Below are 16,195 nucleotides of genomic sequence, written 5' to 3' on the forward strand. Positions count from 1 at the left end.
TACTTTTTCGAGGAGCGTCGTAGTAAGTTTTATCATTTTTATAAATTGAAACTGCCGTTTCGCTAATCATGCCTACTAAAACAACAGCTTTCTCCATCTTTTCCATTTTCTCTTAATGCTCGTACTAACAAAGACTTACCATTCACATATACCAGTGTATGTGTGTGTGTGTACGTACATGTGTTAATACTCAAAAAGTCGTAAATCGCATTTTGACATAAAGTGTCTCCCCCCATAGCCCCACCTTCCTCTGACCTCCCCTTCACCCCACCCCTCCTCTTACAGGGCCATCAATCACATTTTGACATAAGGTGTCTCCCCCTCAGCCCCGCCTCCTTCTGACCTCCCCTTCACCCCACCCCCTATGACCTTTTGACCTTAAGGTCGTAAATCTTTTTTTGACTAAAGGTTTATCCTTGTTCTCTCTATCAGTGAACCTCCACCATGTTTGACTGTAGGAATGGTGTTCTTTTATTTGAAGGCCTCATTTTGTCTCCTGTAAAAAGTGTGATGTGCTTTACCAAAAAGCTCCACTTTACTCTCATCTGTCCAAAGGATGTTCTCCCAGAACTATTTTGGCTTCCTAAGGTAAGTTTTTTGCAAACTCCAGTCTTGTTTTTTTATGTCTCTGTGTCAGCAACGGGGTTCTCCTGGCATCCCTTTTCATTGAGCTGGCGATGGATAGTGCGAGCTGACACTGTTGTACCCCGTGTCTGCAGGTCAGCTTGAATTTGTTTGGAAGTGGATCGAGGTTCTTTATCCACAATTCTTACAATCCTTCGTTGTAGTCTTTCATCCATTTTTCTCTTCCGTCCACATCCAGGTTCGGTTAGCTACAGTGCCATGGGCTTTAAACTTCTTGATGACTTTGCACACAGTAGACACAGGAACATGTAGATCTCTGGAGATGGACTTGAAGCCTTGAGATTGTCCACGCTTTTCCACAATTTGGGCTCTCAAATCTTCTGAGAGTTCTTTGCTCTTCTTTTTTCCCTCCATGCTCAGGGTGTACCCCGCCTACCGCCCAAATGCAGCTGAGATAGGCTCCAGCGACCCCAAAAGGGACAAGCGGTAGAAAATGGATGGATGGGCTCAGTGTGGTACACACAACACAAAGGTTGAGTCAAATGTTCTCCTGGGTGCAAGTGTGATTTCGGTATTGCCAGCACCTGTCACTTGCTAGAGGTGAGTTTAATTACAAATTAAAGGCCTACTGAAAGCCACTACTACCGACCACGCAGTCTGATAGTTTATACATCAATGATGAAATCTTAACATTGCAACACATGCCAATACGGCCGGGTTAACTTATAAAGTGCAATTTTAAATTTCCCGCTAAACTTCCGGTTGAAAACGTCTATGTATGATGACGTATGCGCGTGACGTCAATAGTTAAACGGAAGTATTGGTACACCATTGAATCCAATACAAAAAAGCTCTGTTTTCATCTCAAAATTCCACAGTATTCTGGACATCTGTGTTGGTGAATCTTTTGCAATTTGTTTAATGAACAATGAAGACTGCAAAGAAGAAAGCTGTAGGTGGGTTCGGTGTATTAGCGGCTGGCTGCAGCAACACAACCAGGAGGACTTTGACTTGGATAGCAGACGCGCTATCCAACGCTAGCCGCCGACCGCACGGATGATCGGGTGAAGTCCTTCGTCCTTCCATCGATCGCTGGAACGCAGGTGAGCACGGGTGTTGATGAGCAGATGAGGGCTGGCTGGCGTAGGTGGAGCGCTAATGTTTTTATCATAGCTCTGTGAGGTCCTGTTGCTAAGTTAGCTTCAATGGCGTCGTTAGCAACAGCATTGTTAAGCTTCGCCAGCCTGGAAAGCATTAACCGTGTAGTTACATGTCCATGGTTTAATAGTATTGTTGATTTTCTGTCTATCCTTCCAGTCAGGGGTTTATTTCTTTTGTTTCTATCTGCATTTAAGCACGATGCTATCACGTTAGCTCCGTAGCTAAAGAGCTTCGCCGATGTATTGTCGTGGAGATAAAAGTCACTGTGAATGTTCATTTCGCGTTCTCGACTCTCATTTTCAAGAGGATATAGTGTCCGAGGTGGTTTAAAATATAAATCCGTGATCCACAATAGAAAAAGGAGAAAGTGTGGGATCCAATGAGCCAGCTTGTACCTAAGTTACGGTCAGAGCGTAAAAAGATACGTCCTGCACTGCACTCTAATCCTTCACTCTCACGTTCCTCATCCACAAATCTTTCATCCTCGCTCAAATTAATGGGGTAATTGTCGCTTTCTCGGTCCGAATCGCTCTCGCTGCTGGTGTAAACAATGGGGAAATGTGAGGAGCCCTTCAGCCTGTGACGTCACGCTACTTCCGGTACAGGCAAGGCTTTTTTTTTTATCAGCGATCAAAAGTTGCAGACTTTATCGTCAATGTTCTCTACTAAATCCTTTCAGCAAAAATATGGCAATATCGCGAAATGATCAAGTACGACACATAGAATGGATCTGCTATCCCCGTTTAAATAAAAACAATTCATTTCAGTAGGCCTTTAAAAGGAGCATCACATGCTTAGAGTATAACTATTTCTTACAATTTTGAAAAGGTGCCAATAATTTTGTCCAGTCCATTTATTTTGGAATTTATATTGTTGTATCATCAAAATGGTATATTATTACAACATATTTTACACTACTGCATATTTAGTTGTGCTTTCCTGAGTGGGCCATTTTACTTTTGGCAGGATTTATTTTTAGAATATTTGATCATGTTTAATCTAGATAATACATTGCTGAAATGTATACATATTACACTGTATTTTTGTTGTACCCAATTATATTTTCCATATATGCACACAAATTCAAACTATTACAAAGTATTTTTTTCCAAATGTTTTATTTAAAAAAAAAAATGCATATAGGCAGTTGTCCCTCGTTTATCGGTTCGAACATGACATGATAAATTAATTTATGTGAAATATCAATATTAACTATAATTATTTTATTTTTTTAATAGCTAAAACATAAAAAACCTTTTCTCGACCTTCTATATACTAGAGCCATCTAGACGTTAAAAAGCACCTTTTAGTCACCTTTACACTCTAGTAATACTTCCTGAACAGCACGCTCTGATTGGTTAGGTACAAACGTGGAATTTATATTATTTTGCCTATTTATCCCCAAAAAATTACAATATGCTTTAAAAAAAATTGTTAGGGAAGCCGTAATATTTGAAGCGGGATGTGGCGAGGAATGACTAAATATATTCATTAATTTGATCAAATATTGTAAACTGCCACTTTAAAGTGGTGTAACTGCAATAAAGTATATTCAAGAAGTGGTAAGTGGTTATAGAAGTACCGGTAGTCAGAAAATGGTGGGATGTCACGTGGTTAAGAATGACGAAGTGAAATCTTTTTGTGGTGGCAGAAGAGGAAATTTTTTTTTTTTTTAAACCAACATCTCAGTCTGATACCTTTTAAAATGTGTCACTTTCACTTCTTGTGATATGTATTTGCAGCTGAGTGTGTGGTCAATAGATGCTCTCCTATATGTATTATTATGTTATAGCCGACTATCAGCATTGATGACATTTTAACTGACTGGTTAGGGATAAGCGGTAGTAAATGGATGGATGGATGGTTGAGTGTACAAGCGGTCATGTGATGCTGCATGGAGATCTCTCCTGCTGTCACAATGACTGAGTCACATGACTCTTGGTCACATGACTCACACATCTTGCCAGACATTCAGTGTTTCAATCATTCACGAAGGCGTGACGCAATTGACTGTACGACTGAAGCTGGAATAACATTAAGTAATTAGTATTCATCAATATTATCCATCCATCCATTTTCTACCACTTGTCCCTCTCGAGGTCGCTGGAGTATTACTATATATTAGATGCACTGATATAAAGTAACAAGTCAGGGGCCGTACTTATCAAGCTTCTTAGAATTACTCCTAAGAAGTCTGCTAAGAGTTGACTTAAGAGTAAATAAATTCTTCGCTGAAAGCTGCACTTAAAAGTTAGTTATCAAGCGTCTTACTCACACTTTCAGCGAAGTGTAGGACTGAATCTTAAGTGTCACACTCAGAGCTGAATTACGACATTACTATGTGCCGTAAACGGAATTTTAGGTGACGTCATTTCTGTGTCCATAGAAATGACCAATCACGAAAGGGAATCCCTTGTCTAAGAATAAATAAATATCTTAGAAATATTTAAGTGGACAATGGGAGTGTATATTTTGACAACAAACTACAAAATAATACAAAACAAACAATATTGGCAATGAATCAAAAATAAATGTTTCCTTTTTGTTGCACCTTTCCTGCTTCCTGCTCCCAGACCATAACAAAGAGGCAGGGGAGACACTTCTCCAGGATGTATGCTCGGGGCAACACCCTTCACTTTACCCGGCAGTGGGTCTCCACAGCGGACGACTTTAGAGTGAATGATGAGTCCGGCGATTAGTTGCAAATCTTGCTTTATTGATTGCTTGCACACAGCCAATCCAACACAAAACAAACTAGTCCCCGCTCGCACTCACAATACCGCTCCCTCTCTTCTCTCGCCCACACACTCACTGACGTCACTCACCTCACATGCTGTAACCCCACACACATACGCTACTCTCATAACAATTTTCTTTCCAATTCATTAATTAGGCAACTAATTTGAAACTGGTGTGGGTGGCTCTATATATACTAGTCCAGTGCAGCCACATGCAGAAATCAACAAGGAATCGAAAATTATTAAATCTGTGACAAAAATAATACCCGCTCTGTCTAAACGATACCGTTTGATCAGCTGCTCGTCATCAAACAAAGATGAACGTTCGCGCACGTCTCTCTCGCCTCAGTGCCATCCCCTGCTGGCAACTCCTAACCACTTAAGACACCTCTGAAGGTCTCTTAAATATCGTGGAGAGTAGGAGTGATTCTTAGACTTAAGAACGTTGATAAAAAGCTTTTATTCTTAAGTTTGAGAGTAGGACTAAATTTTGCAAATTTTCAGGACTTAAGTGTAAAATGGCACTCTAAGAAGCTTGATAAGTACGGCCCCAGATACACATCTTACTATTTGACGCTATAGTGGTCTATATTGCATTTGCTTCTATCTCTGCATACTTGTTAGCTTTCCTCGGCTTTAAAGTGTCTTTTACAACGGTACCTCAAACGGAAAGTGAGTTATTGGTGCAATCTGCAGGGGATGGACAAAAAAAAAAAAGTGCTCTCATATTAATCCGGCAGAGGGACTTTCTCACAAGTCCTTTCAACGTTTTCCAGCAGGAAGACACTGTAACAAGACTTAATGTGGAACAGCATGATATGCAAATAGAACTGTGCTTCTAATAATTTGTGGATAGCAACAACATTCAAAAAGTTATGTATATTGTATTTGTGTTTAAAATATACAATACAGTTAGGCATCAGTTGTTTGCCTCTGTCAAAGTTAGAGCATTTACAAGTATAACATATATTTTCTCAACTTCATTGTTTTATTTCATCCAGTCAGTAAAGACATTAAACAATGTTATTCATGTTATACAATTTATTACCATATTAACACATTTGACACCGTCGTAGGATAAGTTCTTCCTCTAAAAACACAAAGAGAAACATACTTCATCCGCACACGTTTGCATCCCTACATCAGCCGAGTGCATTATGTGTGCTCTGAAGTGCTTCACATCATCCAAACATGTTCTCTAATTAAGCTGCAATCTGCTCAGAACAACAATTTAACAGCTTGGTAGGTTTGTAAAATTTTATTATTTTGACATATCTGTACATGGAGGCCTTCAGTGTGTTCACATACATAGAAGTCATATTTAGAAGGGGGACTGACACTGAAGGCAAGACAAGTGCTGACCTGCTTTTACTCAAAACTGGACAGGAAGGTCAGAACTACCTGCTTCAGTTTGGCATCGGACGCCTCCGAGATCATGCCGTCAGCCCTGAAACACCATTTTATTTTTTTACATTTTAAGTTCAAATGTGAGAACTACAAACGTTCAGTGAGAGGGCTTACCTGATTGCAGCGAGCAGGTCTTGTTGCTGGCTGAGGACGTGCTGCAGGAAAGCCTTCTCGAACTTTGTGATCTTGCTGGGCTCCATCTTGTCCAGGTGACCCCTGACTCCGGCGTAAATAACTGTCACCTGCTCCTCGATGGCCATGGGAGCTAGAAGGTGGAAACAGGGGACTTTAGGGGTTTGACTCATGCAACTAAACATGTAAATGTATGTTCATTCAAGTTTGAATTAACCGTGATTTGCTTTTATTTTATCTTTAAAATCCCTCTATTGCAGTGCTTCTCAATCATTTTCTGTTACGTGGAAGAAGAAAGAAGAAAATATTTCGTGCCCCACCCACTCGCCACCATAAATAGTATCATTTGTCTACAAAATTGTTATAACGGGGCGGTATAGCTCGGTTGGTAGAGCGGCCGTGCCAGCAACTTGAAAGTTGCAGGTTCGATCCCCGCTTCCGCCATCCTAGTCACTGCCGTTGTGTCTTTGGGCAAGACACTTTACCCACCTGCTCCCAGTGCCCACCCACACTGGTTTGAATGTAACTTAGATATTGGGTTTCACTATGTAAAAGCGCTTTGAGTCACTAGAGAAAAGCGCTATATAAATATAATTCACTTCACTTCAATATACCTCTGCATTGTAAGCTTAATAACATTAAGAGCAAACCACACATCAGTATTTCCTCATCTCCCAGTGTGGTTACAGTGAAGCCAAGTGCTCCATACACTTCTTCATATTCTGGTACGGCAAAAAAAAACATGTTCCCCGAGGTTACACGCGCCCCCCCTGGAATCGCACCGTGCCTCCCCAGGGTGGCCCGCCCCCCAATTTAGAAGCACTGCTCTATAGTATGATGTACAGAATAGGAAATTAGCATTTTTTGCCTGAGGACCAACTTCATCCAATTGCCTAGTTATATAACCACAGTTGTTGTATACCAGTGGTTCTCAACCTTTTTTCAGTGATGTACCCCCTGTGAATTTTTTTTAAATTCAAGTACCCCCTAATCAGAGCAAAGCATTTTTGGTTGAAAAAAAGAGATAAAGAAGTCAAATACAGCACTATGTCATCAGTTTCTGATTTATTAAATTGTGTAACAGTGCAAAATATTGCTCATTTGTAGTGGTCTTTCTTGAACTATTTGGAAAAAAAGATAAAAATAACTAAAAACTTGTTGAAAAATAAACAAGTGATTCAATTATAAATAAAGATTTCTACACATAGAAGTAATCATCAAAATAAAGTGCCCTCTTTGGGGATTGTAATAGAGATCCACCTGGATTCATTAACTTAATTCTAAACATTTCTTCACAAAAAAAGAAATCTTTAACATCAATATTTATGGAACATGTCCACAAAAAATCTAGCTGTCAACACTGAATATTGCATTGTAATGAATGAAATAGCCTACTTGATTTGATGTTCAGTTTATGAACTTACATTCATATTTTGTTGAAGTATTATTCAATAAATATATTTATAAAGGATTTTTGAATTGTTGCCATTTTTAGAATATTCAAAAAAAATCTCACATACCCCTTGGCATACCTTCAAGTACCCCCAGGGGTACGCGTACCCCCTTTTGAGAACCACTGTTGTATACAGTAGATCGCCACTTGCTGTGAGGTCACAAATGCTGAATTGTATATGTACGGGTAAAGGTAATGCAATCCTGCTCGTCCCGTGAATACCTAATAGGGTTGAGCGATAAGACGATATACAATATAAATGTGGCCAACTGCAGAGCTTTTAATTTGATCATTATATTGTGATACTAAACAGTGATGACACATTCTAGCGTTGTCCTGCAAATTTGACATGTCCTCAACCCAGTGTAGCATTGTATGGAGAAATGTACTTCACTATATGAACTTTTCGATTTATGAACCCTGTTTGGGAACCAATTAAGTTTGTAAATCGAGGTTCCGCTGTACTGCACAGTCTTTGTTTTTAATAAAACCACAGAAATCATTTAGCCAACACTCACAGTACTGTCCTTGCTTGAGCAGCTCAGTGAGCCTGACGCCCCTGTTGAGGAGCTGCTGCGTGGCGGCGTCCAAATCTGAACCGAACTGAGCAAAAGCGGCCACCTCACGGTACTGGGCCAGCTCAAGCTTCATGGTACCGGCCACCTAAGAAGATTAGAATGGTTCTAGATAAAAGCATCCAAAGTTAAACGAAAGGAAACATTGGGACTCACCTGCTTCATGGCTTTGGTCTGGGCAGCAGAACCCACTCTGGACACGGAGAGACCCACGTTGATGGCAGGACGGATACCCTTGTAGAACAGCTCTGTCTCCAAGAAAATCTATATCCGTCAAGAAAGTTCATGTAAAAAGACTAGTGAAATCGATTGGACAAAAGTAGGGCTGCAACTAACGATTAATTTGATAATCGATTAATCTGTCGATTATTACTTTGATTAATAATAAAAGAGACAAACTACATTTCTATCCTATCCAGTATTTTATTGAAAAAAACCAGCATACTGGCACCATACTTATTTTGATTATTGTTGCTCAGCTGTATGTAAATGTTGCAGTTTATAAATAAAGGTTTATTTAAAAAAAACAACAACAACAAAAAACTGCGCATAGCATAGATCCAACGAATCGATGACTAAACTAATCGGCAACTATTTTAATAATCGATTTAATCGATTAGTTGTTGCAGCCCTAGACAAAAGACAAGTGGGGGTACAAACCTGCCCGTCTGTGATGGAGATGACGTTGGTGGGGATGTAGGCGGACACGTCGCCGGCCTGGGTCTCGATGACAGGGAGAGCTGTGAGGGAGCCGCCTCCGAAGTTGTCATTCATTTTGGCGGCTCTCTCCAGCAGACGCGAATGCAAGTAGAAGACGTCGCCGGGGTAGGCTTCGCGGCCGGGAGGCCGACGCAGCAGCAGGGACATTTGACGGTAGGCAACGGCCTGGCGAGACAGAACACTTGAGTCATGTGTCCTCTCACAGGAAGCAGACGTATTTAAGTCACACTAACCTGCTTGGACAGATCGTCATAGATGATGAGGCCGTGCTTGCCGTTGTCCCTGAAGTACTCGCCCATGGAGCAGCCAGAATACGGGGCCAGGTACTGCAGGGGGGCGGCGTCGGAGGCGGTAGCCGAGACCACAATAGTGTACTTCATTGCGTCGGCGTCGGTCAGCCTCTTGACCAGCTGAGCCACGGTGGACCTCTTCTGTCCGATGGCCACGTAGATGCAGTAGAGCTTCTTCTTCTCGTCAGTGCCTTCGTTGAAACGCTTCTGGTTGATGATGGTGTCGATGGCAATGGCGGTTTTGCTGCAGATGGAAGAAACAGTCACACTTCGCATAGGTGCAATTTGGTGGTCACTGTTAACACACATTCAAGTAATTTGCTGTCGACATAAAAATTACAGTCCACATTTAAAAATGTACAACTCAACTGGCCAAAGAAGTGGCGGTTAGCCATACTTTGAGGCAACAGACAAATTTGTGTAAATTATTCAGCACCTTGCGACACCGAAAGGGACAAGCGGTAGAAAATGGATGGATTATGCACCAGTTGCTGTTGAAGCAATCTCAAATAGTTTGTTGGCTAAAGAAGTGTAGTCAGTACTGGAGTGTACCAACTGGCATTAACCAGCAGAGAGTGCTATTGATTCCTAACTGTGTGCTACCTAAGAAAACTATGGCTAGCTATATTTTTGAATCAATAGACAAATTGGAGTAATATAAAAAGGTAGGCCGGGGCAAATAAAAGGTCAATCAATCAAACGATAAATAAAAATGAACTTGACAAATTGCCATGTTCTGTGTGTGTTTTCTTCATGTCTTGCTTCCCAACAGGGTGTAAGACGTTTCACTCTGCAAAGCTCTCAGCACCTGAGCTTGTTGGCTCAACAGCAGAATTGGATGAACAGAGTAAACCCTCTTGTCAGTCATTCACAATATTGGTCTTTGTGAGTGAAGGCGGGACTGCTAGATTCTGACAGCGACAGAGCCATGCTTGATACTGGTGAGAAAGATAATTGCAAAGCAATTGTCTCATATTGGGAATATTTCGGCTTCAAACCAAATCAAACCTATCAGCACAAACGAACAGCCAATATGCTGAATTTACAGCAATATATCGTCCAGCAAAAGTTATCGGCTCAGGCCTAGTATTATGTTGCTGGTTAAAGAAGTACAAAGTGGGAGTATATCAGTAGGCACCAGCCAGCAGATGGTGCACATAATTAAAAATACAGTGGTTTAAGAGGATGGTGTTTGAATGTAAATATGCACAGCTCTAAGTGTAACCATGTCTTTTTAAAAGGTTCCTCACCCAGTCTGCCTGTCACCAATGATGAGCTCTCGCTGGCCTCTGCCAATGGGCACCAGACTGTCAACAGCCTTGATGCCCGTCTGCATGGGCTCCCTCACAGAGATACGAGGGATGATACCAGGGGCCTTCAGACCTACACGCCTACGTATCTTAGATCCAAGAGGGCCCTACGGAGAAATGATGGGAGGAAAAAAAAAAATTAAAAATCTAATTTAATGATATATCCCACGTTACTTGAAGTCAGTGGCTTCACTGACCTTTCCATCAATGGCGTTACCCAGAGCGTCCACTACGCGACCAAGCAGCTCCTCACCGACGGGGACGTCCACAATGGCGCCAGTCCTCTTGACAATGTCACCTTCCTTGATCAGCTTGTCGTTACCAAACACGACAACACCAACGTTGTCGGGCTCCAAGTTCAGAGACATACCCTGGTGGGTAACAACCGCAGAAATGTTACTCAATTCTTTCAGGGTTTTAGCGTCCTTCCAGACATACCTTGAGTCCAGAGGAGAATTCCACCATCTCTTCAGCCTGCACGTTTCTCAGTCCATACACCCTAGCAATACCGTCACCGATGGACAGCACACGTCCCGTTTCTTCCAAGTCTGCTGAGGTGTCTGCTCCCATGATCTTCTCTTCCAGAATAGAGGACACCTCAGCTGTGCCTTTGAACGACAAAAACAGGCATTCGCTAAGTCAAAATTAAAATAAAACATATGAAAGCATAAGTTCAATATTGTAACTCAACCTCTAGTTTCAAGTAACAAAATCTAAGTTTGCATTGTTGTAAATTGATACTAACTCTGTAAACTGAGGCCCTGTTTACACTAAGGTTATTAAGGTTAAGGTTATTCAGGGTACCGGTAAATCCCACCTAACCTTATCCTTGTCCACAATGATCGTTTAAGACCTCCTCCCTCCCTCCGTCCACCGGCGCAACGCGACCTAGTACGCATGCGCACGTCATAGTCACCTCCAGTGTTGCTCTGTGTGCAAATTCTTGAATTTAACTTATCTGAACAATATCCAGTGTTGTGGTATTTCAATTACCTGGAATCCAGTCCTATTGTAGTGAATCACACCTGAGCCATCATAAATTAATCAAATCTTTATTAGACACGTAAACAATGTGACAAAGAACATATTACAACAATCAATCTAGGGATCTAGATATTTGGTCAGGACACTCCTCACTATTTTGCCTTCTTTGTCCGTTCTTTTTTGGTGACTTCATATACTCTGGACCTAGACGTTGAGTCTGCGACATACATGACAGATAATAACTGATACAGTCTGCTTTGCCAGTCGGCCAAGTAACACAAAGCCCACGCTACCTTTTTTATCACATCCACGGGAGACCGCATTTTCGTTGACCCTCCTTCAACAAATGGATTAAGTTTTTCGGTAAGTAGAATCACAGCTGACCTCGACATTCGAACGTTCTCTTGCCGTCTAAGGTGTGTTGTATCCGAAATAGCTGCAATCGCTTTCTCTTAAGGCAGTGGTTCTCAACCTTTTTTCAGTGATGTACCCCCTGTGAACATTTTTTTAATTCAAGTACCCCCTAATCAGAGCAAAGCATTTTTGGTTGAAAAAAAAAGATATAGAAGTAAAATACAGCACTATGTCATCAGTTTCTGATTTATTAAATTGTGTAACAGTGCAAAATATTGCTCATTTGTAGTGGTCTTTCTCGAACTATTTGGAAAAAAAGATATAAAAATAACTAAAAACTTGTTGAAAAATAAACAAGTGATTCAATTATAAATAAAGATTTCTACACATAGAAGTAATCATCAACTTAAAGTGCCCTCTTTGGGGATTGTAATAGAGATCCATATGGATTCATGAACTTAATTCTAAACATTTCTTCACAAAAAAAGAAATCTTTAACATCAATATTTAAGGGACATGTCCACAAAAAATCTAGCTCTCAACACTGAATATTGCATTGTTGCATTTCTTTTCACAGTTCTTTTTGACAGACATTATAGTGAGAAACCTGACCTTGTGCTTCACTGAGTTTATTAACTTACATTCATATTTTGTTGAAGTATTATTCAATAAATATATTTATAAAGGATTTTTGAATTGTTGCTATTTTTAGAATATTTTTTTTAAAATCTCACATACCCCTTGGCATACCTTCAAGTACCCCCAGGGGTACGCGTACCCCCATTTGAGAAGGTATTCATGTGTGATTTCCACAAGCGTCTGTACATGTAGAAGAATGAGAAATACGGGCATGTCTGGATGACTCGCCTCCATATTTCCAGTGGTTAGCTCCGGTTGTTATGTGGCGCGTTCTTTCTGACGTCACTTCCTGTGTGGGGCGTGGTCTTTCTGACTTCCCTTCCTCTCCAAACTCAGTTTGTAAACGATCAATTGAGTCCATACAAAGCTAAGAGCCGGAGATTCAAGGAATACACGGCGCACTTACCCATGTAAAAAATTATTTAAGGAGGGTTAACTTAAACAATGGTTTAGTGTGGCTGAAACGGGGCTTAGGCTAAATAATTATTCGTTTAAGGCAGTCCCTCTTAAACAGTGGGGCGGGCCCCCCTGGGAGGGGCGCAGTACGATGCCAGGGGGGGGGCGCATGTGATCTCGGAGAACATGCTTCTTTTTTTTGGCCATACCAGAATATGTTGAAGCGTATGTAGCACTTGGCTTCACTGTAACAACGGTGGGAGACATCCGTTAATGTTAATAAGCTTACAATGTTATGCAGAGGTATAGTTATAACAACTTATAGACAAATTATACTATTTATTAGGGCTGTGAATCTTTGGGTGTCCCACGATTCAATTCAATATCGATTCTTGGGGTCACAAATCGATTCAAAATTGATTTTTTTTTCAATTAAACACGATTCTCGATTCAAAAACGATTTTTTCCCGATTCAAAACGATTCTCTATTCATTCAATACATAGGATTTCAGCAGGATCTACCCCAGTCTGCTGACATGCAAGCAGAGTAGTAGATTTTTGTAAAAAGCTTTTATAATTGTAAAGGACAATGTTTTATCAACTGATTGCAATAATGTAAATTTGTTTCAACTATTAAACGAACCAAAAATATGACTTATTTTAGCTTTGTGAGAATATTGGACACAGTGTGTTGTCAAGCTTATGAGATGCGATGCAAGTGTAAACCACTGTGACGCTATTCTTTTTTTTTTGTAAATGTCTAATGATAATGTCAATGAGGGATTTTTAATCACTGCTATGTTGAAATTGAAACTAATATTGATACTGTTGTTGATAATATTCATTTTTGTTTCACTACTTTTGGTTTGTTCTGTGACGTGTTTGTGTCTCCTCTCAATTGCTCTGTTTATTGCAGTTCTGAGTGTTGCTGGGTCGGGTTTGGTTTTGGAATTGGATTGCATTGTTATGGTATTGCTGTGTATTGTTTTGTTGGACTGATTAATTAAAAAAATAAAAATAAAAATCGATTTTTTAAAAATGAGAATCGATTCTGAATCGCACAACGTGAGAATTGCGATTCGAATTCGAATCGATTTTTCCCCACAACCCTACTATTTATAGTCACAATGGAGAGTGAGGGGGGCGCGCAATATTTTCTTCTTCCTTGGGGGCACGCAACTGAAAATATTTGAGAAGCACCGATGAGGTGGCGACTTGCCCGGGGTGTACCTCGCCTACTGCCCGAATGCAGCTGAGATAGGCTCCAGCACCCCCCGTGACCCCGAAAGGGACAAGCGGTAGAAAATGGATGGATGGTTTAAGGGGTTATCCGGCTTAACCGCAACAAAAGTTCACCTCCAGGCAGCTACAACCCTTAACTAACACCCTCCCCGGATTGCTAATAATCAAATGTAAACAATCAAATGCAGATACTTTTTCTTATGCCTTCTGATCTCTCTCTCTCTCTCTCTATGTCCACTACTTGCTGTCCATATCCTACCCCCCCCCTCCACACCCCTGATTGTAAATAATGTAAATAATTCAATGTGATTATCTTGTGTGATGACTGTATTATGATGATAGTATATATGATAGTATATATCTGTATCATGAATCAATTGAGTTGAAAAACTTATTTGGGTGTTACCATTTAGTGGTCAATTGTACGGAATATGTACTTCACTGTGCAACCTACTAATAAAAGTCTCCATCAATCAAACAAAAAACATAGCCTGAGATAGTTTTGATATTTTACAATTCAATTCCAAAAGAGAAGTAGCAATGGTCTATTTAAAAAAAATAAAATAAAAATTAATATTCTTTTATATAGCCATTCTAATCATATTTGTTGACTTTCTCACCAATTTTCTGCAGCCATGGTCTGTGTGTGTGGAGGTGGTTGACCCCAATGCAGACAGCTGGCAGAGTCTTTGACACCTGAATTAAACAAGTTACATTCAATTGCAAATACACACACAGCAAACAATATTGCATCTTACATTCCTTAAAAGCATGCACGATAAATGAGTAAAAAGGTGGAACGGATTGCAGCACTGACAGCCACTGTTAGGCTTGCTGACCTTCAGAGCTTGGTTGAATGGGTGGCTAGCTAGTGCTACAGTTAGCATGCATGCTAACATTTGCGTGACTGCGCAGACTGGTGTCACAAGGGCATTGATAACAAACTTATTTTACGCCCAATTCACGGTTACAAATGTAAAACGTACTTATATGTATGTAACGTGCATTTTAGAGAGTGTTTACTACAGCAAACTAAGCCAGCTTGAGGCCTCCTGGCATTGACATTAATGCGACGTTACCCTTCACGCACACAGCGAATGCATACTTCTATCTTCACGCAATTGGAGAACGTTTTGCATGCTTGTTGAATACTTACTAATCCAGCCCTTCTAGGGAGAGTCCTAACCAACGCTGAAGCAACGCGCACAGAAAGCATTTTGTCTGCTTGATAATGATCTGTCCTCCACCACTAGCGGCTACGACCTGGCTGAGTGAGTAATGGCTGAATGAACTCTTCTTCTATCAATTTACCAGTCGTCCCATTATCGCCCCCTGTCGCCACGAAAGTGTAATTACAAGTGACGTCTTAAAGGCGCCAGAAATAATTTTCAGCCTTAATGTTTATTGTTTAAACCAGGGGTCGGCAACCCGAAATGATGAACGAGTCATATTGGAATATAAAAATAAAAAAAATCTGTCTGGAGCTGCAAAAAATTAGAAGCCTTATATAAGTGTTATAATAAAGGCAGTGTCCTGGGCATGACGTTAAAGTGGAGGCTCCTCTATTGCAGACCTGGGCAAATTAAGGCCCGGGGGCCACATGCGGCCCGTTAAGCTTTTCAATCTGGCCCGCCGGACATTCCCAAATATTTTTTTTAGATCTTTAAAATGGAAAGTGTAGCTGCCATTATGATGTGCAGCAGGCACGTGCACACATAGGGCCCTATGGGTGCTTGAGCCCCTGCCCTTTTTTGCCTCGTCTTAAAAAGTGCCCTCTGCCTGTGTGTGTGGTTTTTTTTTTGTTTTTTTTCTTTAAACAACATTATGTAGGGATGTAAAAAAACAAAACAAAACAAAAAACAGCGGTACAAAAACTCCACTTTTTCTTGTAATACCGGGTTATTTGAGCCTGCCGCTTCCGCCAGAGAGAGAGAGAGAGGGCGAGTGAGTGAGTAAGTGAGAGGAGAGAGAGCCAACTTCGCTGTCACGCCAAATTTCTTCCCTCTACATAAACCTTCCCTCCCCCATTTACTTCCGTGGTCATGTTTCCTCTTACGTCATTGACAGCAATCGATAGCACTTCGGCTTTGACTGCCCGTCGCTGGAAGGATACTTCGTCTTTGACAGCTGCTGGAATCTGAAGAAATCGATTATTGTTTTTTTTTGTACAGGCGCGAAACAGGACAGTCGCGTGCAGGTTAAGGACCCC

General features: G+C 40.8%; 1 protein-coding gene across 1 annotated transcript; it reads right to left on the reverse strand.

Moving 5' to 3' along the window:
- Positions 1–5,727: 5,727 nt before the first annotated feature.
- Positions 5,728–15,298, reverse strand: LOC133632835 (ATP synthase subunit alpha, mitochondrial-like). Its single transcript, XM_062025576.1, has 11 exons — positions 15,143–15,298; positions 14,607–14,682; positions 10,810–10,979; positions 10,569–10,742; positions 10,312–10,478; positions 9,005–9,305; positions 8,712–8,936; positions 8,208–8,315; positions 7,995–8,139; positions 6,006–6,156; positions 5,728–5,931 (listed from the first exon to the last, which is right to left on the reverse strand). The coding sequence occupies exons 1-11, from the start codon at positions 15,200–15,202 to the stop codon at positions 5,853–5,855; spliced, it is 1,656 nt and encodes a 551-aa protein (XP_061881560.1). The 5' UTR covers positions 15,203–15,298; the 3' UTR covers positions 5,728–5,852.
- Between the last annotated feature and the right edge of the window lie 897 nt (positions 15,299–16,195).

The sequence above is a fragment of the Entelurus aequoreus genome, linkage group LG17 (assembly GCF_033978785.1).
Source record: "Entelurus aequoreus isolate RoL-2023_Sb linkage group LG17, RoL_Eaeq_v1.1, whole genome shotgun sequence".
In the NCBI taxonomy this organism is placed as follows: domain Eukaryota; kingdom Metazoa; phylum Chordata; class Actinopteri; order Syngnathiformes; family Syngnathidae; genus Entelurus; species Entelurus aequoreus.